The 24,969-nt window shown below is 35.9% G+C and overlaps 1 protein-coding gene across 1 annotated transcript in view; it reads left to right on the top strand.

Annotated features, from left to right (window-relative positions):
• ERC1 (ELKS/RAB6-interacting/CAST family member 1) overlaps positions 1–24,969 on the top strand; it is a 267,410-nt gene that overhangs the window by 129,482 nt on the left and 112,959 nt on the right. The window contains exon 13 of the mRNA XM_026052172.1: positions 6,468–6,603. Coding sequence (XP_025907957.1) covers positions 6,468–6,603 — 136 coding nt within the window. The remainder of the gene's footprint in view (positions 1–6,467; positions 6,604–24,969) is intronic.

The raw sequence follows: 24,969 nt of genomic DNA, 5'->3' as shown, positions 1-24,969 counted from the left end.
ACCGCTCTGCCCTCATCTATCCAGCTTTATCTCATCTATCCTACCTCATCTATCCTACAGCTTTATTTCAGGGTTTCACCTTGAGTTTATATTTTAATGTTCTTAGCTTCAAAAAAATGGAAAGTTACAAGATTTAGGGTTAAAGGTTTCATATCTAGTTGAATTGCCATCACTTTTCCAAAATAATTATAGAACTTGATATATTATTAATTTGATACTTAATCTCTGAAACTTGGTTTTGAATTGCACATCAATTATGCAATGCAGTAATTTTTCATTATTTTCATCAGAAAGATTGTTTCCTAGTAAGGAGGAAACTGAGAGTTTAAACAGTTGAGAAGCTGCACATTAATTTTAAAATACAATAGTGGGATGAATGGATAGGTGCAGGGGATTACGTCTACAAAGCTGGAACTGTAGATTAGTCAAAACATGTGGTGCTCTAATGGTTTAACTGAAGCTTTTAGAGTGTCTTGTTTTAGCATGTTATATTTGGCCTTGTCTAAAAGTGAATTTTGATTTACTTAGTCTGACATGGACTTGTTGTACTAAAACAAAGAATCTCTGCATATTCCTGCTGATAATCCATCAATTTTAGCTAGTTTGTTAAGGTACCCTTTTCTTTCTCCCCAGTTATTTTGAGAATACTAAGATCACATTTGACTTCACCAGTGTTTGTGTGTAATATGGGTTCTGCTTCATGGCCTGAGAATAGCCCGTTCTATTCTTTATTTTCATTTGATTGAGGGTTCTGAAGAAAGTCTTATTTCTGGAACAGACTAGTTTGATAGAGCTTTAGTGCAAGGGACATATAAGCTTCCCATCCTTAGTAAAGCTTTTCTTCTTGTTACTGTGTTGTTACTGTGTTTATTATGTATCCTGTGCTAAGTAAAAGTTGATGCTGTGTCATCTCACTACATCATTCACCAAGAAACCATCATTCCAAGAAATGTTTTGATAACATTTCTTAGTCTTCTGCTGGACTGTGCAAGTCAGAGTCTAATACAAGAAGATGAAAAAAATATATATTAACCTCCAATTAGGCATTGCATGGCTAAATATGGGATGATACCRTATTTGATACTTGTCACCCATTTTATCTCAAAGAATCCTAGCCCTGAGTTATCCTGTGTTTAGTTACTCATGATGAAATCATGTTTCAAGGTAGTATGTTYGGTACAGGTTGTATGTATTGCAGGCTGGTCTCCTTTGCTAGTTAGGACTTGCCCATATCCTCCCATAAAAACATACCACATAGCATTAATCATGTTATCTATAAACTGCAGGCATTACAAATTAGTCAGATGATGGGTTTTTTTAAAAGGAAGTTTTAAATTATGGGATTTTTAGGCTACACTTATATTGARTTTCTAGGTTGTGTCTGATTTGGACTTTCTGGTACATATTTTCTTGTATCTTCCCATCATCTGGTTCTAGAGGGAAAAACTATTGTCGCTTTGGCTAGAGACGGRGATGTGCTGACTGCATCAGAATGTGTTCATTGATGGCACGCCTGATTCTGACCACTGTGGAAAGTCAAAGACTTGTGTGGAGATCTGCTGCTGGTTTTTGACTGGTGCAGCTGCTCRTTCACACACCCTTGGGCTGCTGCTCCTAAAGTTTGGGCCAGGCTGGTTTCCCCTTGTCTTTCTAGTGTCCCTTCCTTACTATCTCGCTTGCTACTCTAAACACGCTTTGGTTTAAAAGTCCAATTTTTTTAGACTACAGGAAACAAAGTCCATCATCCTCATCTCTGAGAGCCCCTCCGGGACTCCTGTTGACTCCTGTGCTGCAGAGCAATTAAACATTCATGATCTGTTAATGTTTTCATTGACGTATGTTACTTTGTCAGAGAAATGTCATAGAACAGTGACAGGCAGGATAGCAAAATGATGATGGGCTGTGGGAGGAGAGGCGTGTAAGGAGAAGTGCTAATTGAATGCTTGGGGTTGCCAGCTGCCCATCTCAACCAAAGCAGCTCACTGCAAGGACTTTTTTGCCTGCTTGCTGGCACAAAGCGGAATGGGCATTTTTSTTTCTTTTAGTTGGTACGTTAAACCATGTGTCATTGTTTAARCTTATTATAATGTTAAAAGATAGTCTAAAACTCCTTAAGATGTTGGGATTGCCAGGCAGAGCCCAGCAAAACAAAAGAACCCCAAATAACACATATTGCTTGTAAATGAAATAAAATGAAAAATCAGTCCATATCCAGAGTGACCGCTCCTTTATGCATAGGTGAACAGAAGGTTAGAAGAATCCCATAGCCTCTTCTCTGTTGGGTTTTTATTCATGATATGATTATTCTGCTGGAGATTTGTCTTCTATTCCCAGGAAAGGAATGAATATATCAGCCATGCTAAATTCCTTATAGATCCTTAGCAATAAGCTGTTTCCCTGATCCTAGTTTTTATGTAAGACAGAGAACTTGGTCAATGCAGCCTTTGGTGACTTGGCTGTGACTGCCAGTCTACACCCAGCTGTGGTGATGGGACTTTAATGTRGTTTGATGTGGCCCTGCATAGGAAAGAGAGCCAACACGCCACTTACTTAGCGTGCWGTCCTCACTGTCTTCTTTCTTGAGGTTAAATAATTAGACATTCAAGTGCTGCTGTTATTCTCTGTGGTTGGGTGATGAACCACAGGTAAAGCAAAGGAAGTTTTGGGCTAAAAGCTGGAGCAAAGCCTTTCAGAAATGGGGTTTTCCATATTTTCAATATTAAGTAGCATTTAATGGAAACAATTCCTCTATGATTCTTTCTGTTATGATTTTCAAAATATAAATATTCTCCTTTGTGTACCAACACTACAAAAAATAACATCTCAACAGTGTTACTGTGCCTGTGATCTTTATAATTCGTAAGTTAAGGGTTATGGCCAGCTGAAATATTTGGAGGTTGGGAACTTGAAAAACGAGCAGGTAGTTAAGAAAACAGTAATGGTTCAGTGGGTTTGACATTTTTTTATATGAGGAAGAATGTGGCTCAGATTCTGAGCATCTCATTGTGCTGATTTTTTAGAAGAATAAGATAATAGAGCTTCCCTTTTTTTTTTTTCACCTATCTAATAATTAATGAATGAGACTACAAATAAAACTTSAGGTAAGGTAGATCATTGATTTCTGCCTTCCTGCATTTTTCTTGGGTTTTTTTTCTGGTTGTARTGTGCTTTGCTCTCTGACCTAAGCTGTTCTCAGTGATACACTCTTGCAGATGGCTGCTCCTTTTCATCGTACAAGTGAATAGACACATTTCTCTGTGTCTCTCAGGACTACAAAATGCTTGGAGGTCTGATTGGATGATATATTAGAAAATCTGGTATTGTCTTTGCAATTTGAAGCTAAGGTAGTAGGTATTTCATTGCATGCAATTTTCCTTGCAGTTTTTGCAATAACGTTGCTTTAACTGCACGTGTATTGCAGCAGTTCRACTTATGCCGAAGAGCAGAGTGGGCTGTCGAGCAAATGCTTTAAAACAAGCAAAGTTCACGTGCCCGTAGGAACTAGCAGCTGCAGCGACTGCAGATCGTCCTGTGGGTGGTGGTAACGCTCCGGCAATAAAGGCTGGAGCCGCTGACATGATCCCTGAATGTTTCCTTTGAACATACTGGAAGTATGTTAAATAATAACCRGGAAATATTTTCCAAGTGTCAAAGTCAGATGACTCAGACAAGCTCTTCCTACTGCAGTGCACAAGGTCTGTGCATATTTCTCTGGTGCATGTGTTCCCTACTGAATATACATAGTGTGTATTTATACATAGTGTGTATAAATGCATTTTATCTCGAGGGTGATGTTCTCATGGTAGTTGGACAGTTGCATTTTGCAATGCATTGTAGGTGTATGCTTCGACTGGGGTTCTTATAAAAATATTGTTGTTTAGGCACACAGATGTGAAAGGAAAGCATATTAAAAATATAATTCTAAAATTCAAATGAAATTGTGMGTATTTTCAGTAGACATCTTACCACCTTTTATTTTTCAGGAGCGTTTTAATTTAAATTACCTCAGAAAAGATAGCCAGAGGAGGGTAATAGCTTGTGTCACTTTAATATGAAAATTCGCATAAGGAAAAAATTAACAGCTATATATGGTGATATGCATTACAGTAAAATATAATGAGATTAGTATTAAAATGCAAAAAAATGTTCTTCTTAGCACTGAATAAATTAATTCCTTTAAAACCTTAATAAGTATAGAGATTATAAAACAATTAATCATAATAGGGAGGAAAAATCTTCCAAAGGGCTTGCAGTTAATAAAGTGAATTAGATCAATCTCCTCTTTTTTTTTTTTTTAAGAACACTTGATGGTCCATTGATTTCTATTGTTTGGATTCTTCTTCGCTTATTAGAATTATTTAAAAATCTAAAACCCTGTGATTTTAAAAAGATTTCTTGCTTCTTAGGATTATCTGAATATAGTCCCCATAGTGTTCAGCTATTCCTCATCCTTGGAAATTCAGGAATTTGATGAATGGATGAAAGATTTCTTTAAGCAATATAGCTATCTTTCATGAAAAAAAAAAGCTAAAGTCATTAAAGTTAATAGTTATCTTTAGTGKCTAGTTATCTTTAATATCTAATTTTCTTTTGAATTAGAAGTCTCATTTTGATTCTACTTAATTTTCTCTAGTATATTCTGGTCTACCACTGCATATCATGACATTCTACTAAATGGAGAAAGATTATAAAGGTTGAAAAGATTAGTCACCCTTGACTGTCTAATTTTTTAGGAGTTATATCTCTAAAATATCGTGTTCTGAAAATTTGTTCTAGCAATATTCTGGATATTTTTATTTTCTACGTTGGCTTGGATGTACTTTGTTTTTGTTTTACACTACACATAGAACAGTGTACCCTACAAACTGAGGTAGTGCCAACATATTTCCGATAAATTATTTAATCACTGATTGAGCCTGCTTTCTGTCTAGTCAATGCATCCGTTCCCAATATGCAGCATTGGATTAGAACTACATAACAATTATGCTAGTTACATCTAAGAAGCATCCTGAGTTGTTAGACCAGCTGTAACTCTTGGGGAAGGTAGCTAAACATGACTTTTGGGTTTGGGGTTTTTTTTGACATCATCAGGAAAGGAACTTTCCGTTTTTTTGTTTTGTAGGAATATAGAAGAGAATCYCTGGAGGTCATCAGCACTTTTTCTCAATAACAGACATTTGTGTAGCACCGAGGAAAAATTGTTAGCTTTGCAATTCTGTCAGCTCCAGTTGGCTTAAATTGTGAACAACAGATCTCAGTGTTAAATTTGCATTTTTTGAAAGAACCCAAAGCACTGACTAGCCATATGCCACATAATTTAAACATATATGTTATAATGAGATATGTTCTTGATCGCACTTTTGTTATGAGCTCCAAAGAAAATATTAAAGCAATCAGAGTTGTTTGTGATCAAATCTAAAAGCGTTTGTGAAAGAGATGCAGCGTTCTTCCATCTCGATGTAGATAGCATACCAGATAGGAAGCTGGTTTATCTTTCTGCTTCCTAAACAGTAAATTAAAGAGCTGTCTCTACTACTTGCATGATGTTTGGGGGAAATCTTGCAACCAAAGAATCTGTCTTTTATTCCAAACTCCAAGCTCCAGATRTAATTATGGAGAAAAGGGCTGAGGAAGCAAGGCTGGCCTGTTCTGTTTAGATTGGACTAGAAGTTTAGACTGAAGTTCTGTGTGGTCAGGAGGCTGAGATTAAAGGCCCTGTAATTAGATTCAATACTCCATGTGTCTTAATGCCCAGAAAGGCCAAACCCTCGTCTGCAGGCAAYGCTAGTTGCCAGGATCATCAAAAATAATTCATAGATGCAAGTGAAAAGGAAATTATGCACGCTTTCTGAAAGAGGGTTTTTTTGTTCTGAGGTTTTTGTTTTTTGGTTTTTTTTTTTTTTGCTTGTTCTGTCTTGTTTGTTTCTGTAGGAAGAAAGAGTAGGAAATCCTTCAAAATATTGAGTAAATAAGCAGAATTTGAGGTTGTGAGGAAATATGTTTTGTTCTGGAAATGTCATGCTTAGGTCTTTTAGATAGTGCTCTGCATTCAAGACGTGTTTGATTATTTTTAATTTTTACCTCTCCTACGTGCCTTGCAAGGCACACAGTAATACTCAAAGYAAAATAAGCTATTAGACGTATCACTTCTTTTACATATGCATGTGTGCATGAACAAAGATTTTTATATGACGCATACTGCCTAGTCACAAGAGGGCAGGGGTGTCCTTTGGTTATCGGCAAATACTCAATAACCATTTTAAAGGGGTTTGTTGTAGCAGTTTCCATGTTTAGGTTGATAGTGATAAGCAGAACAGTGTGTTCTTTAGGTTGTATTGACAGTTGAGGAGAACGTTCACACTGGGGCGGTTTGTGGAGTGCTGCTGGAAAGGTGATCACATCCCAARCCCTGGCATTGCTTCACGGTCCCCCCTGCCCTGCCTTCTGACCGTTCTGTTCTTTTCCAGGCAAGTTAAAGATCAAAATAAGAAAGTAGCAAATCTGAAGCACAAAGAGCAAGTGGAGAAAAAGAAGAGTGCGCAGATGCTGGAGGAGGCCAGGAGAAGAGAGGATAATCTCAATGACAGCTCCCAACARCTTCAGGTAACAGGAGAGCAGGATAAAGCCACTCTTGGCTGCCTCCCTCTCTGCTCTGCCTCCTCATTTAGTTCCACAGCTACTTCATATGGAATTTGTTGCTGTTTGTTTAAAAGATGAAACCTTCAAGGATAGCAGCCTCTCAGCTTCCTTTTTCAGTTTACTCCATTTTTGTAATAATAATAAAAAGACCTAGCTGTCAACTCAGTTAATAAAATGAATCACTGAGATAATTTTCTCTTACAGGCACTGAGGTAGGCATGTTGTTTCTTTCTTCACTGCTGTTCTAACAGTCTTTTTCTGTAGCTGCTTTGTATATTTTCCCAGCTTTTTTTTACCTTCTATTGCTACCTTTTCTTCAGTAAATGAAAGATAACCAAGCTGATGTCAGTAAGTATTCTTATAGTAAATTGAATTTATTATGGGGTAACTGGAGGATCGTGTGTTTTTGGTGTTCACACAACGCTGTTTGAGAGTGAAGCAATGCACTGCCTCATGAGTTATAGCTATTCTTACTATTCATTTGTTTTTGAAATCATGCTATGTTGCTGCCCCACACAGTTAGCTGATTCCCTCAAATCTGCATAGACAAATGAAAATCAGTTTGTGATATTCCAATGCTTTATCAAGCAGTAAGTTATCAAATGCTGTCATAGTTATGTTAAACTACAGTACTGGCGTAAAGCAAAGGTGTGGTGACACTAAGTAAAAAGAATGGATGTTTTCCTGGGATTTCTTTAATTTACAAAAATAACTTTCTTTTTGGCCAGAGAAGATGAACACAGAATTCTTTTAAGGTTATTTTGGAAATCTTAACAGCGCAAGCCTTTCTGCRGGTATTTTCTTTTGCTATTCTAGGTAAAATCCTAGTTCCTGTTGCCCGTTACATTTGATATTACAACTACAATAAAGACATAGGGTAAAACGCAGTAGCTCAATAGAAAAGACAAATCCCCTCCTTAATTTAAATAGATACTTCTTTGCTCTGTTCTGTGGGATCCCAGTGGGATGGTTTCAACTCTTYAGGAACTTTCCAAAGAACCACAGAAACGTGTGTCCATGTGCACTGCTCTCAGATGCACTATTTTGCGGTTTTCCCCCTCAGTTCCAGCCGTGTATGCACAGTGCACTGAAATGGTTAAGGTCTAAGTGCACAAAATGCTTTCATAAGTACAGATTTTTATAAATGCCTGGGATGTGGGTATTCTACATCTGCTCATAAGTTTTGTGGCTGTAGTGCTACAGCAGTCCACAAGGCTCTAGTTATGTGGCAGCTTAAGTTCGGATAACACGATACTCCTTGTATAAGTGAAGTCTTTAAAAAATTCTGAAAATAATGTAGTCTCTGGTTAGATTTCTAATGTGTTTTTATATAAATATATATTCTACGTTGTAAAAGGTAAGCAGTCCTTGACATCTGACATGCAATTTTGTACATACTATACAATTTACACTATTGCACAAGATTTTTTTTCCAGGTTCTAAAGGGTACTGTTTAAAGGTTTTAAAGGTTTTTTACAGATTTTAAAGGGTACAGATTTTAAAGGGTACAGTTTTCTTTGCTTGATTTTTTTCTCCTGCCATTATTCTTCCACTTTGCCATTTTCCTTTCTTTTATACAAATGGAATATACTGGAATAAGCCTGAAATTTGTTGTCTCTCAGATGCTATTATCAGATTAAAATTGCTCATTTATTTTTTAGAAACAGTAAATTAGGTAATACATTTGCACAGTTATGCATAAGAATGGACAGGCAGTAATGTTCTAGTAGCTGATAGCTTTAAGTCCTATTAGAATTATTCAGTTTAAAGCTTGCTCTTATAAAGATTCGSATATCATTTTGGGATATCTCAGTGATTGTATAGATGTAGTGGCAGTAGTGAAGCACCTGTTGTTCAGAAAGTGTTGTTCAGGATAAGGAATAGTGCTGCTTTATATTATAGCTGTTTAAGAATTATGAAGTCTTTGCAAGGTRCTATCAAATTCCTTATTACTAAATATTTGACCTGTTGAGATATCTCAGATATAAAACTGTGAATAGTGTATTTACCATAGGTTACCTATAAATATATATATTTCTTATTTCAACTTAAAAAGAGCCAACATATGTAGAAACTAGAAAAGGTAATCAATTTTCTCTTTTGAAGAAACYAGTTTAATTGGGTAAATTTTTCTATTTTCTTCAGTGTTAATTTATTGTGGATTTATTGTCTAATAATACTGTGGATTTTTTACTGAAGTGTGGAAACTAAAGTTGAGAACATAGATGACAAGGAATATATTTTTTCTCATTACCTTTTGTAATTTGTTTCCCTTATTACAGCCAAATGTATATTTTTGTACAATAGTATATGCTTTTTTTCCATTTTCCTTATGTTGGGTTATATTTTGCACTGTTTTCTTCAGTTGGAGAATTACTTTCAATATAATTTTACACAAGTATTTATGAGATAAAAAAAATTAACAAATGTCTTAGAATTGAAGAATTGAATATCAGTGGCATGTAATACTCAGCATTGAAATATAGAAGTTATCACAATATTAATATTTCTTGGTTTTCCCTAGTGCCTTTCCTGCTTTTGTGAACATAATTGTCCCGTTTGGGTGGGCTCATTTTCTGAGAGTCTTTCCTCATATACAGCACAAGGCTGAAGGGAATGCTTTCATTCACAGATGAAAAAGGTCTTTAGGCTCTAATGAAAATATCAGGGTAAGGTAAAATATGGAGTGTTTAATGACAAGTGACAGGTTCAATAAAAGCTCCTTCCTTTAGAAGAGCTCTCTGCTTATAGCCTCCCTCTTTCAAGGACTTCAACATTTTGGTTTCCTGGAAGTAAAATTTACCCAGTACCACATTTCAATTTGTTAGCTATGGTGACCTGTCTTCTTCAGAGACTCCAAAGAGCACTGCCTTCTAATTGATTAAAAAAAATAAATAAACCTGAGAGGAAAACAGKTTTTTTTTTATGCAACCATTGTTGGGTTTGGGGTCAGGACACACAAGCACCAATTTCAGATAATTTTGGTCTTGGTGGTTTTGGCTGGAATTAATAAGAAGACATTATGAAATGCTCAAAAATATATGATCTGCATGTTCCTCGGTTGACCGTCTGCAATCCAGTCAAATAAACACGCTCCCAAGCACATATTCCACTCCTCCTCTCTGTGTCCCTAACAGGCATGTGGTTTCTTTCTTCCTGAGTCCAGTAACAAAATGTTCGTTTATTCAGAGAGCTCTGATGATAGAAATTTGGTATTTTGGGGAGTGGGGGGAAGAAAGAAAACCATAATGTCTCAATTCTAGTGAGCTGGATAAATGGGTTTCCAAATTTGTCTTTTCCTCCTGGGTTCCCTTAAAACCACAATTCTCCAGAGATTTGAGAGGTTAACGAGTGTCTGGTCTATAAACAGGAGAAAAAAAAACAAGCAGTTGGACTGGAATAGAAAATTTTCGCTTGAAGTAACTGAAGCTTGGCTATTGTGAAAATGAAATGATACTCTATCTTATCCTAGAAAAGTAACATTTACTGAAATTTCAAGAAATTTGAGTGAGTACTTAGAACATACATATGAAAGGTAACATGCATATWTTTTTACCTAACACTCCAACATTTTCTAGAGCTTTTAGAAGAAATTTTCAGAATATTKTGTGACATGGAGTTGTCTACCGCTGTATCCATACTGCAGCAGGTGCCCAGAAATCTCTGATTACTATATTTCCAGCATTTGTAGAAAATACATTTAAATTCTTTAATGAATAGCTGCAACACCAAAAAAAAAAGTTCACTTCTTATACACTTAAAGTTGGATAATCTAATGTTTACTTCCCAATCCTTTAATTATATATAAGTGGGCAAGTCTATATTGCTTTGTCCTTGTCCTTATAGAATTCCTGTATCGTGTTGAGCATTAGATAGGAAATACAGCTTTGGAGTGGAAAGAACTGATTTTTCCATATAACCAATTGTGCTGKTTTTTTAAGAAAATATTTGTTCAGTAATGTCTCCTAGAATCCCAACCAAGCTAGATAAAACTGAAAGACAGCCAAATGACTTCTCGTCAAATGAATTTTCTGAATCTGTTATTTACCGGGAGCTATTTATGAGGCACTATGACAAGTACATCCAGCCAGTGAACCACTTAAAAATCCAAAAGACCAAGTGAAATTCATCTGGTCTTAAATTACTACTGGAGAATTTCATTCTAACGTACTGTGGCTGAATTTTGAGATTAAGGTGGCTGAAGTTTTTTAGCCTGCTATCTTTTTGGATCTGTCCATGATGAAAGAGAAAATGAAGCAACTTCTTTCAGCCATCAGTAAAGAAAGTTGATGCTTCCCTAATTAATCTGTAAATTTGACTTTGAACAATGTGTACAAAACCACTAAAAAAATCATCAGCTACAGAGGTTCGTTAGTGAGCTGTGTTTATTTTGCAAGCTCTCTGGGGAATGTGGAGGTTGATTCTTAATGTCATGTGATACTGATAACAGACAGGAGTTTGGAGGAAAGAGGCAAGGTTGATATCAACATCCAGATCRTGAATTAGTGCAGGAAATGAGTCAATGACAGAACTTTTGGACTTCTCCAAACCTTCTATGAGTAAACAAAATCGGTTCGATTGAAAGGTCAAGCAGTTGGCAAGGAGAATGTGGCGAAGAAAAGTTCTTTATGTATTAGAGGATCTTTTAAGTTAGGGAAGTCCTGTGGTCTAACAAGGACCACTATCCAAACCATAGAAATGATAGTKGTGAAAGCTCAAGTAAAAAGAGGAAAAAATAAAAAGAAAGTAAAATGGTAGTTGCACAGGACTGCTCAGATTGAGTTTTAATTTTAAATAATCCCAAATTCTGAAATAGTAGTAGTATGAGTGAATATTTTAGTAACACTGTTATAGCATATTTTCTTTACTATTTTTTATTCTCTTTAATTCTCTCAATTTCCACAACTTGAAATTTGATATGCATAATTAAAGGAAAGTCACAAAATATTGAATATTGAAGCTATTCTTTCATAAGTCTTAAAATACATAACCTCATTGGCCTGAAAAAAATCTAACTTCTTGTCTRTTAAAATAGAAATATGTTTTCTGACATGAAAATATTTTGTGTACTTATAGTGCAGGAAATTTTTGAACAGGTTAAATTTAAGGAAAAATGTCTCAAATTAAATTTCATGATACCTTTCCCAATTTACTAGGCATCATCTGCTTTGAAGCAAACTGCTCTAGTTACATGCTGTTACATGCTTTTCTGGGAATTACAGGTGCTGAATTGCTAGCTAAATTCTCTTCCACTATGACCACCGCTGTAGCAGATCCAGCCTTGCCTGTCAGTACTTCCGTATATCCCTTGGATAGCCCAGATCAACATTATAAAGGCACATATAAGTGTTAGGTGCTCAACGGCAACCTGGCTGAGATCAGGGATTTTTTTTGCTTCCCTGCATCTACAGCTTTTATTCCGAAAAATAACATGACATACAAGACCTATAGTTTCTCTGAGTTCAGATGTGAGTTACTCAGATCAAAATGTTCTTTCTGTCTCCCTTCCTCTCCCAGTATTCATTRGATATGGATTACGTCAGGATGTTTTGGCCTTTCTAGTATTTGGGTGTCCAGTTCTCTATCCTGTTCAGCCTAAGAGGTGGTATTATTTCTTGGGTCCTATTAGGTGTCATTGTCACCTACTCAGCTCTGATGTCAGTGGGACATCCAGGACCTGAGGACAGAACCCTATGCCATAAAGGACTGAGATGGTCTGAATTCATTTTGCAGTTCAGTTAAGAAAATTGTTAGCATTGTTGGAAGGGGTGGCTTTTTCTCTGTCACTCATCAAATCGATCCATAGCTCAATAATAAGTTGTTTCATAGGGAACTATCATAGTTTAGGTTCTTGATAATTAAGCATAAATATGAGTCTAAGTTCACGCATGATCTGAATCAGATTTGTACTGTCTGTTCCTACATTATCACCTAGAAGTTTTACTAACAAACATTCAACATGTCTGAACAAATATAAGGTTTAAATGACAGTCATACGTCATATAAATSTAAATGGAATGAATATATGCACAGTCTTCCTCTCTTTTGCTTTAGACGGGGCACAGTGGTAGCTAGTCAGTAGTCTGGAGGCTGACTGACCCCCAAAACCTCTTGTCAGGTTTTGTGACAGCTCCCTGTGCAGCAGAAAGCAGGGTACATTAAGAGATGTAACATTCTAGTAGACATTTTCATTTCCTTCTGTTTTTACAGTATGCTATAGAAAATAAAACATTCCACAAGCATGTCTGTCTTGGTGAGTTGCAATTTTCACGTAAGGTGTGCACGTATTATAGACACAAACAAAGGTGACGTGTGCCTGGAGAAAAAGACAGCTCTTGTACTTGTCAAGTCATAACTCCACATGCCAAGAGAGCTTTTCCCAACTTTCCTGGGTACTTGGGAGAAGTTCCAAAATGATGACCTTTTAGCRAAGATCTTTGCAACTTCTAGAGACAAAGTTTCTTTGTTGAAGTTACTTTTAATTCTGACCCTTTTTTTAAGGAATTAAAAATTCCCAATTAAACATTGCTAGATGCATCTGCTTATATAAAGTAGATAGGCATTCAATGGGTGATGAAAAGACAGCCCCTCTTCATGTTCATGTTTTGTAATACGTATATGAAGTAATTCAACAGTTAAAAACAATTTTCTGATGTGTGCATTTGCAATGCTCCCTAGTGAAAAAAATATATATTAGTTTAATATTTTGATTCTTTTTTCATTTAACATCACAGAAATAGGATTGGAAAGAAATTCTAATCCATTGAACAATGGAGAAATATGGTATAGTACCAGAAATTAAGGTATCATATGAACTTGCAATATTATGAAGTTGTATTGGTTTTCAGTCTCAGCAATACAGTCGTGCACATTGGCAACATACACAAAAAAATGAGCTTCTAAGTAAAGGTTAAGGTTTCTTGCATTTTCTCTGTTGAAATCGTAAAGTGCAGCTTTATTCCAAAGAATATCAGGAAGAATTACTAACAGATTAACAGAAAATGAACCCAAGAAGGTAGGAAAAACATCTGGACAGGCAAGAACAAATGAACTCTAACCCGGACTACTATRTGTTTTCAGAGGAGGTCCTGTTCTCAGTAATATTAGTGCTACCCATCTCTCATTCTCTGACAAGTAGATCTGCTGGACTTCGCAAAAAAGTTGCCTCTCTTTACTAGAAGGACACTCATCAAGACAAACTTCTGTACTTACAAAGCTGTAAGAGTATTTACCCTGGTCCCTTTCTAATAACAGCTTTCCCAGGTGTCCATACAGAAATCTGCTATCTACAGGTCTCCAGACATCTGCATACAGATAGAGTATATAGTGGTTTGAAAGCCCACTGAAGAAGGGCATGCTTACCTTGACATTTCTTCATTTTCTTCAATATTCTTGCAAAGTTAGTCATGAGAAGAATGTGATGACATTTCTAGCTCCAGTTTTAACAAGGACTTTTTTTCTAATGAATATTTACAAGTCTTAAAATTTATTGCAGCTCATATGTGCAGCATTGCATGTTGAAGCAACAACAATAATAAGATACTTTGAGTGGAAAATGAATTGTCTCAGGGATTTCTGATAGCTCATATGAATTGTTTGGTTGTGTTATTGAAGAGGAGACAGGTTTTTCCTCCAACTGAAATATAACATACATTTTGGAATATCAGCATATATGGCCTTGCTGATTTGATATGACAGTTCTTATAGAGTCAACACCTGTCATTTCTAAGTAATCAATGTTTCTGGCATTAAATACATTGTAACGGAGTTGCCACCTTCTTTATTTGATCAGAGAGAGCACTCCTTATAGAATACTTGTAGCTGTAACATTTACAGAAACTAAGCCTGAGAACAGACTTGACATTTAGAATGGATCAGTGTATCCCYTGTTAGACACTTAGCCATCTGCTGTATTGATTTTCACCTTATAGTTTGGTTTACTATACATTCATTATGTTCATTATGTTCAGGTTTGACCTAGTCACTGCCTACATGTCTTTAGGAAAGCTGAGCTGTATAACTCTGTCTTTTTATATAATGTAAAAATACTCTGCAGTTTTGAAAAGACAGCTGGAAAAAAATCCTAAAATTTGCTATTTACAACTGGAATTAGGCAGCCTCCCAATTATCCTGATATTTCCTTAGCTGCAAATTGAGATTTGTAATGAGAGAAAACCATTATGAAGCTCAAGTTTTTAAGAGAGGAAAGGGGACTCCTTACATCTTAACATTCCTCTGTGATCCATCAGGAATATTATTCTCCAGACCCCCTTTCTCCAAGCCTTCACTATAGAAACATTAGGTGTCAGTGGAAGATGAAATCTGTGATTTGTACTCAGTTGCCTGCTTGGCCAAGAGGAGCATTGGTACCCTTCATGATATGCCAGAAACYTAAGTGCTCTGAAGACTGGACGGCTGAATGTGTGCCAGCAACCTTAACCACTAGATGTTTTTCACAAGGATTTTTTTTTCAAGATTAGTATCTGAGTTCAAACTCCTTTCCTAAAAACTGTCAGAGAGATTAATGTAACTGTTGACAACATAGTGTGGTTCCTGTGAGGAGGTCTCTCCTGAGAGTAGAAAACATTGAAGGCTAGATTTAAGCAAAACAATGGGAGTACATTCAAGCAGAAAAACAGCTTCTCCTCATTTTGGTGTTTTATTTCTTGGGCTTGAGAAATGGCAATAAATCTACATTTTTCCTTCTTCTGTTTTTCTCTCTCAACTTTTTTTTCCTTTTTTTTTTTTTAACTGCTGTGTTGAAAATTGTTGCTAACTTGCATCTTCTCAAGAACAAAAATGTCCAGTCAGCTGCAGTGCACATCTACCCTCCTTAGGATAAAGCTGGTGCTCTGCTTTATTTTTCTTTTGGTTGACAGATGAGGACTGGTTGTGGGATGATGCTATGAATGTAAAGACAAAATTTGGAATTCATATATATATATAAAATTGGTTTTACATGTGTTATATGCATATATAAAAATACATACACACAGAGAGGGTTTTTTTTTAAATTCTATTCCCATGGGATCAAGTGCTTTAGTATTGCCTTTAAAATGTTTCATATAATTGATTTTGAAGTAGTAACAAAACTAATTCCATTCATTCTAATTCAATATCATTCCCTTATCTTGCTTAGCAAGCTGCCCAGATTGCTATAACCTCTAAATTACTCTATTTTTCCTATGGAAACAAGCCTATTCTAAATTTATTGGCACTTACCTTATTAAATTCTTCTCTTTGGATATGTCACAACAATTATTTTTACTGTGATGTGCACACATTAACTGGCACTGAAGCAAAGGCTAAAAATTATTTATTCATAAGTTGTGACTGATGGAAGATTGCAAGATACTAAAAGGCAGCATCAGTCTTTCAGCTGCTGAATTTTGAGATATGCTCAGGTCTGAATACAGGTGGCAGGAAAAAACTGCCTGGGTCTTGGAATCACTTAATCTTTTTCTGGTGATTAGAATTCAGAATTCTCGCCTGAAGATGTATAAAATGCATATGCCTGAGTGTCCTACTGCTATGGCTTTTTGAGCTTGCGTTGCGCAATTATTGCTTTATGCTTAGGTAATATGTCTCATTAAAAAGGCAAATGTGATGTTTTCTCTAAATGAGACTAAATTTCTTCATTCAAGATATTAATGTAAAAGATCATCTATCTCAAGAATTTTCTCACAATTCTAACTCAGTAAAGTGGCAGATGAAAGTCAGTATGAATATGTACTTGCATATGTCAACAAAAACCATCTTTMATATGTGTGCCCAGTCACAGGCTTTAATCTAGATATTACCACATGGTAAAATGCTTAGAATTTTCCTTTTCTTTTGAAAACCTAAGTTAAAAAATGGTCAGTGATCATCTTTTCCTAGTAAAAGCTGAAATTATTATATGTATACATGGTTATGCTATACTTTTGGAGTTAAGGATGCTCCTTGTTTTTCTGTAAGTAGGAATGTTCTGGTTTGCTCATCCTTTTGTTGCTTATGCCAGTGAATTTAAATAGTATTTTTCAGAATATTATGGTGTTACGATGTTTGTTCAAACAATACTATCAATATAACACCAAAAATACCCTGACAAGAAGCTTTTCTTTTTGAATACTCATGTCAATATTTTTGAATTAATGATTTTTTCATGATATTACCATCTAAAAATCTGCTTTTTACCTCTTTCTTTTCATATTGTGTTCTTACAATGGTATCAGTTTGGCTTTCCATACAGGCACACAAATTATCTGAGTCATTTAGTTCTTCTTGAATTGCAATTATTTTTTTAATAAAGATTTTAATCTTTAARAGGATTTTTTTTAAGTTTCTATTGCTGTACCCAAGTCAGGAAGTATAGAATAAGAAACCTTTTCAACTCTTCATCAAGCTGATGTCATACACATACTTACAGTGAAGATTATAGGCTGATTGCCATTCTCTTAATGAGAACAAATCTTAGCTAAAAGCCATCAATATTTCTATTTTCTGACCAAATAATGTGGCAGATATGCATCCTAATAGCCTGAGTTTTTATCTTTTTGCTTTTCTGTATTTCTTTTTTAAATTAAAAAATGTTTTCTTTTTGGACAGTGTTAATCATGATTATTGAATTCTTAATTAAATGATAATAGGTTATGTAATAAGCTGTTATTTAGTTTAACAGGTTAAGGTATTTAACAAGGATTTCAAAAATATATGTTTGTTTCTGTTTTTAAGCCTATCATTAGATATTCAGATATGACATCATTACTGCGTCAGTTCAGATGTGGTAAAATTGATCAGTGCATTTACTGGAAAAGGTATTGAGAAGAAAATGTTTTTAATATATAAAGCAAAACAGTTCCCTAGATTCTATATAGATATATTGGGTTGGTAGCTGAATCCTGTGTGTTCCAAAACAGATATTTTCCCTGAGATTAACTTCACTTGGTGTATGTGGCTTCTCGGAGTGAGGAAGAGAAGGAAGAGGATGGAGTAGTTACAGTGCTTTCACGTTAGGTAAAATGAATAGTGGTTAGTGTCTTGCCAAAATGTTAGTCCTATCCAACAGCTAATGTCTACTTCAAAGGAAGCAACTCTTCAGTCCTGCCACAAATACCCTAGCTACTCTACTATGATGAAAATCAAAAAGAGGCATCAGAGACTAAAATGAATGTGTGAGATTTGCAGAATTCTAAACTTAGAGATTCAACAGCATCCTCAGTTTCACTGCTATATAAAACAGTTCCACACCAATATTGTGTTACCAGTAAGTTTTGGCATACATGGAGCTCTGGAACGGAAGGAAGGCAGCAGAAGTGACCTTTATGGATGGTTATATATGCATGCTGCTTCTGCAGTTCTTTTTGGCTGAATGATTGGATTGAAAACGGGCAAAGAAAGGTACGTCACACACCTGCTGTGATATATCAGTATAGTGATGATGACAGGACTGATATCAGGAAGGATAGTTCATAGGAATAGGGGTGTATCAAGGGAATCACTTATGGTATCAGGCCACTTATTAATAGGGCAGTTACTTATAACTGTCACTGTTTTGCTGAAATCTCACGTGAATTTAGGAGTCTTGAGTCATACTGTTGATTTATATGTGAAGAAGAAATCTTTTTACAGTAGTATTTCCCTCATTAGCCTCTCACAAAAGCTCTCACTTTGGAAACTTCACAGCTGTATTGTCAGCCCTGGGTCTCCTTCCAATAGTCAGTGCAGTGACCCACTATGGTTACATGGAAACATAGTCCCTGTTGGCTTTAAAAAACGCAGAAGTGGTAATTTCCAACAGCTGAAGTGAAATGTTAAAGTCCTTGGCATCCTGTATGAGCTGCTAAATGGTAAGACTGGCTGTTAGTATTGGCAAGGTCCTTTAGTCTGTCTAGGTTGTTCTTAATGAAAAATGCCTATACAAAATCAACATTCCTGTCTAATTCCATTGTTYGGGGCGGGAAGCCTAGAGTAACACAAAAGACGTGTCAGAAGCCTGGTAGCTCCCAGTAGGAGAAGTTGCCAGGTTCTCACAGATTTAATCTGTTCTTCCTTTTCCTTCCAGGGCTGCCTGTGTAATACTATCTATAGCTATTTGTCATATTGCTTCTCTTCTCACTTTCTGTCCACCTTCAAGAAATGTATAAATATCTAGGTTGCAAAGCATTTCATTTTAAGACAAGGAAGTGCAAAGCGTTACGATGAACATAAGTTAATTAGAATTGATTAGGATACTTCTGTGCTGTTACCTGCAATCTCTGTAGGTCAATGCCGTTACTTTTGGACACTACTGCTATACATTTTTGAAACACTTTTTGAAAATATCACACCTGTGAGTGCTGGCACATAAAATACCTTGGAACAAAAATTCTGAGCAGCTAAAGCTGTTCGCACATTTTGTAGACACTCTGTGTAGTGTTCTGAAACATATTTGTACCAGTTTTCAGAGAAAAGTAGGAATATGCACAAGTTTCGGTAAGGATTTTGAGAGTGTTCGAGAAACAGACAACATGGAAAATCGGTTCTCTTCCCTGGGCTTTTTTTCCCTTTCATTTCCCTTTTGTTTAAATTGGATCCACTAAACATAATGTATTTATACTGGGCATTATGTGATGTGCTTGGGGTTCACAGTTCACATATTACTTTTTCAGTGGTCTTTTTTCCCTTCTTCCAGGTATATGTGTTTTAGGGACAAACACAGGCATGTTTTGCCCTTTAAACATAGTATGTACAGCATTATGCACTATTRCATGATGTGCAGTATATATTGGTTTACCTCAAACTAATTATTTTCACATGATCCACACGTGCATGCGTACATGCATACGGTGGGAGTATATGCCTTCTCTTTTTCCCTTGTTTTACTCTTAGGAGAACATGCTATCCCTCTCTGTTATCCCTCATATTTGCACTACGATATATATAGTGCTGTCACCAGCTTCCTCTCAGTTTCCTTTTCCTTTTCAGTGGAACTGCACTCTGAAATCTCCTAGGATTTTTCCCTTTTTGTCTCCTAAAGTTACTTTTGTGCATTTAGGCAGCTTGCAAGCCTTGAATTTCAATCCGTACGCCTTATTTAGCAGATACAGTTCAACAGATGTTGTCATTTGTTGTCCTAAACGGGACAGGCATCACACATCGTGATCTCTCCAAAGATACAGAAACACTGATTGAAGATCTTCCAGTTGGCAGTTCCTGTCTGTTCAACTCTCAGACTGCTGAAGTTCTACTGTCAAGCAGGAACTCATGCTAGTTATGTAGGCTGTTCCAGTACTTAGGAAGAAGTCATATTTGGATCGTTCCATGAGAAACAGAGACACCATATAATCCTAATACTTCAATATACTCAGCTTCAAGTAGAGAGGCAGAGGTTTTTGCCATCACAAGTAAACCCTGTGTTTTATTTCTTATACAATTTGAGGGCATCAAGGTAGCAGTGTGCAACACTGTTTTTGCGCTACCATTTACTATATACTTCACTATCTAGAATAAGGTTTTTAACTAAGGCTATGACTTAGCCTGGAGCACTGCATGAATCTATACTRGTAGTTATTATTCAATCAGCTTTGTTGTTCTCTCATGTCCAACAAAACATATAGTCTTATTACACAGTACTTTACTTCCCAGTTCCCTTTTTTCCATTCACTGTATCTTTAGTACTGGATATATGTATCAAGCTATGCTCTACCTGTGATGTACCTACCTACAACAGTAGTTACTTTTCAGTCATTCACATATTTAATTCCACTTTTCAAGATTTCATGCTTCTTTTTTATTGCCATTTTCTTTGGCAAGTGATAATGGAGACAGAAGAAAATACCATAGACTGCTCCTGCTTTGGGTGAATTACAGAGGTGCTCCAAACACTCTTCTTGATCCAGGTTTTATTGTAACTGCCATTCTAGATATGTACAACGGTGTTTTCTCCTTCAGTGTTTGCCCCATGTGTATCCTCCAAAATTCATTAAGTTGAAGTATTCGCTCTTCTGTATAAAAGATATAAAAAAAGTTAAAAGGCAAAAAGTCTCGCACAACAGGAGAAATTATCCATGCTTTTCTTGTGCAGAAACTTAAGTAGCTGATCTACAGATCTACTGTGTTTATTTGCAAATTAATTTACAGTTATTTTTCAGAGAAAGGAAAAATAGTGATTCATTAACAAATAATGTTCTTTTGGAGAGAAACCTTCTAATTTTGTCTTAACATTTTTGCTTCTGGCTTCAGCAGTGCAATAACACAGCCAGCACTGCAGAAACCCACCTTTCATATGTTGGTGAGAGTCTTTTGGCCACAAATAGCTTACCATAGACTCCAGCAGTGACAAATAAGTCCTCAGGAATGGGCTGGCTACAGTAGAACTTTCTGTTCTTCACATTTTATTCCAGATATAGCTGAAGACAGGAAGCAAGGGAAGTTTATAGAAAAATCRCAATAAAATTTTAATCTGTGAAAGAAATATATGTTAGTCAGCCAGCATATAGTTTAGAATTGCAGATTAACAAGGCTTTATGTCTTTACTCTGTGAAAAATTCTTAAGAATTGAGTTGGGCTGCTTCCAAATATTAGTGAAGAATTTTCTTTATCCATAACTCAATGACAGCTTGTATCCAGGGTGAATCTTAAGGCAGGTGACAGTCTTGATTTCTCAGGTTTCACAGGATGGGGGAAATTTCTTCCTAAGCAGATGTTTGTTCAGATTTAAAATGGATTATCATTAGATTCTCTACATATATTTTTTGAGGAAATATATGATAAGGAAGAGGAGTAGTTCAGAAAGATAAGTGCTTGTGTGTTTCAATAATGTAATAATTTCACCATTTCCTTAGTTTCACTAAGTTCCACTTCCAATACTCTGTTCTTCCCTTCTGGTCTATGAAAGGACAAGGGCAAAATACCCTATTGCTAATTAAAAGATTACCTGAATATGGCCTTTTGAAACCTGGATGATTGGTTAGTCCCAGGATATTTTTAGCTGGCAGAAGCAGCAGTTCATTACATAATCAAACTGATAACTAATCTTTTCCAAGACTTAACTTTAGAAATCCATGTTAATTCCAATTCAAAGGGTAAAATTAGACCACAAGGACCATTTTAAGTCTAGTTCAAGACACTGTTATGAAATAGTCTGCCAGGGTATCTCAGATTTAATTGAACTTAAACTCCTTGGTGAAAACAGAGATCGTATTTCATGCACTTTTGTAACATTTCATGTCAGATTATGAATACATTCATGTATGTTGTTAACATACACTTGGACATTCTACAACTGATTCCTTCCCCTAAGAGATGGGAAAAGCCCCAAAATTTGTCATCCTTCCTTTCCTGTAAGGCTTTAAGTAATGACAGTTTAAGTATTGTGAATGAAATCTGCATACAAAGCAACTTTAGGATCACAGTATTTGTAAGAAAAATTTATATTGTGCCTGAATTCAGCAATTCCATCGTATCTGCTGGGTTTTTCATTTTCTTTGTGTTGTCATCAGTGAGCAAAAAGGCTGGGCCTTCTCCTGTATCCCAACTCCATTTTTGCCGTGGAGTCTCGCAAGTTTGCAACTTGGCAGCAGAGTGAGAGGTTGTGGAAAGACATAGATAGGCCATACATCTTAAAAAGTAGTTACTGTACAGGTTTCTTTTTCTTTCTGAATAGTCATCTATATAAGTTTCATGAAAGGAGGCTGCCACAGTCCATCACTCTGCAGTTTTATCAAAATACAAGATTATGAAATTGCTTTCAGAGTCACATTCTRGTGTATTTATGAAACCACTCTAGTTCTGCTCTAGTCCACAACGTCAGAGCATCAGTCCTTTCAGCTTTCCTATTGAGGAGTACCTATTTTATCAGCATATGATAAATCATGCAGTGAAGCTTTTCTTTTGCCTGTGTGTCTGTGTTATCACAGCCTCATCAGCTGGAAGAGGCCTATTTGCTTTCTCTTCACAGTGAAAATTTTCATATATCTTTCCTTCTAGAATTCCGATTTAGAGCCTAATGGATAGAAAATCTCTGAGTTTTACAGAACAATTTGTAATAGGAAACTTCTGAAATAACATAGTAGGTAAAGGTAATTATATTTAATGTAGTTCTTTAAAGGTTAATTTTTATTACCATAATGTGATTTTAAAAAGGAAAACAGCAATAGCACATATTAAAGTTAAGCAAAAGCTTGTCATGTCAGAGTTTAGAGCCAAACTATTGTGAAAACGTTTGTTAAAAAGAAAAATGCTGCTTTGCTTTTATTTACTTTTTCTCTATTAATAGTTTCTTTTAAACTGTGGTTTATGCTAGAAAATATCAAATACTGATCAATTAGTCATGAAACATAGAGCTAGAAGTGAAATAATTATTGAAAAACTATTGAAACTATCCTGGACTTTGGATTGCTAGTGCTATCTGGTTACACAACAATTTGCTACACCTTCCAGGCATTGATGTCATTTTGTAGGAGCAGGTGAGTAGATCTATTGTGTTGCTATTAGGAACACACGTAAACTATAGGGCCTTTTTAAGTGTGTTTGTCTGAGAAAAAGTTCCTAAGTAAACTCTGCTTGCTGGATAGGGTATCAGTAGTTCATAGASTAAATTTTAAAATGGTTAAATATTCATTAGCATTTGTTCAAGTTAACGCTAGATTTAAAAAAAAAATCTGTAGGGCGTATGCAAAACTTTACATATTACTTTAAGAAAAAATAATTGCTTAATTTTGCTTCCTTCATTTAAACCAATAGCCATTTTACGTGCAATTATCCAATGAGCTCTTCCCAGCTCTGTTGATTGAAGTGGAGGTATAGGCTTCCTATCCAGGAATAACAATCCTATGGGATTTGATAATTCCCTAGGGGAATTGATGTTTTTCATGCAGTCGTGCTGAATTTTTGGGGAACTTGCTTTTTATCTTTTTGAAGAGTCTTTAATTAAGCTACTTGTAGCCATGAGATAGTGTTGAAAGGCTTTATGAGTGTTTCAGAAGGATTCAAAAAATCTAAAACAATGCTCACAATGCTCTGCAACTCTTATCTTTGAAATGAAAAAAAAAATCTCCCTTTTTATTTTAAATGGCAATTACTTGCCCGGGGAATCCACTTTGGAAAGTATGAATCTGACTGCAAAGCCTAGCAAATACCATTGCCTTTGCTAGTAGATGGACACTAGGCCTTCCTACTTCAGGGCAGTGCTGCCAGAGGCCTGACACAAAGCTACTGAAACACTCTCGTTGGAAGTGGCCAGGTATGTCAATATGCTTGGTGATGTGTTTCAAGTCTGGAAAGCAGGATTTAAGGAATAAGTATCTTTCCTTAAACTCAAATGAATAATTAGTATTGTGAAAATTGCAAATTTAGGTTTCTTTCAAATCAATCATCTTTTCCTTTATTCTTTAAGGAATCAATGGAAAATTACAGTCCTAAGTAAAACAGGACAGAAGACAAAGGTGTGAATCTGACACAAACTCTAATGCAAAGGCAAAAACATGTTCAATTATTCCTCTGTTGCTGAGGTGTTTATAAAGGGCTTGTGGTAACTTAAATATGTGCATTAAACATCTGATCTTAAACAGATTATCTAAAACAATCTGCAGGACAAGGAATACATAAATATTACTTCGACCTATTTCCTTCTGGTGGATATGCTAAGCTGTCATGCTCCAGACATTTAGACCTACTTATCAGGGCAGCCTTCTTTGCCGTCTTTTGACCAAGCCACTACAGCAGAGGGAGGAGATTTATTTTCTTAGTAATATTCAGATAAGCAGGTTCTCCTGTACAAGCAAGAACACCATTTGTTCTGTATAACAGTTTTTCTTAACTACACTGTTTGAATAAGCTCATCAAACTGTGTGTTTTCTGAGGAGCAATTCAGTTTTCTTCAAGGGTCCTTGCATGTAGAAGTGACATCTAATCTTGCAGCTGTGAAGATGGCGCTCAATCAAAGAATAATTTTTCAGGGAATTTTTGGTATATTGTTTATCTAAGATTCAGACTGCCCGATGGACATTTCATAATTCCAGAGCATTATTGATGAAAGACTTCTTAAAGACTTACCTGAACGAWAGAAAACTCTGTTGCACTAATGCTTGCTTTTCTACCCCTTAACCTGGAAATGGCAAGTCACAAAACTACATTGCTGTGTTTCCTATTTTTACCTCGCCTGCTGATGAATGTGTGAGCAAACAAGCAAACCTGAACGCCTGCTTCCTTCCCTACTGCCTATCAATTCTGCCTACTCTGCTTCTTTGGAACTGCACACTAATCTTTGTTTACAAACAACTCCTGCTTCTCTATGCTGCTGAATCTGGAAGGACTGGGATATGTCATACACCGAGGGCAAGCACATCTATCTTGCTCTGCTGGCTTTTT

The sequence above is a fragment of the Nothoprocta perdicaria genome, unplaced genomic scaffold, assembly GCF_003342845.1.
Source record: "Nothoprocta perdicaria isolate Ctin4 unplaced genomic scaffold, notPer1 scaffold_84, whole genome shotgun sequence".
In the NCBI taxonomy this organism is placed as follows: domain Eukaryota; kingdom Metazoa; phylum Chordata; class Aves; order Tinamiformes; family Tinamidae; genus Nothoprocta; species Nothoprocta perdicaria.
Note: the sequence above shows the minus strand (reverse complement) of the source record. Positions and strands in the feature narration are given on the sequence as shown.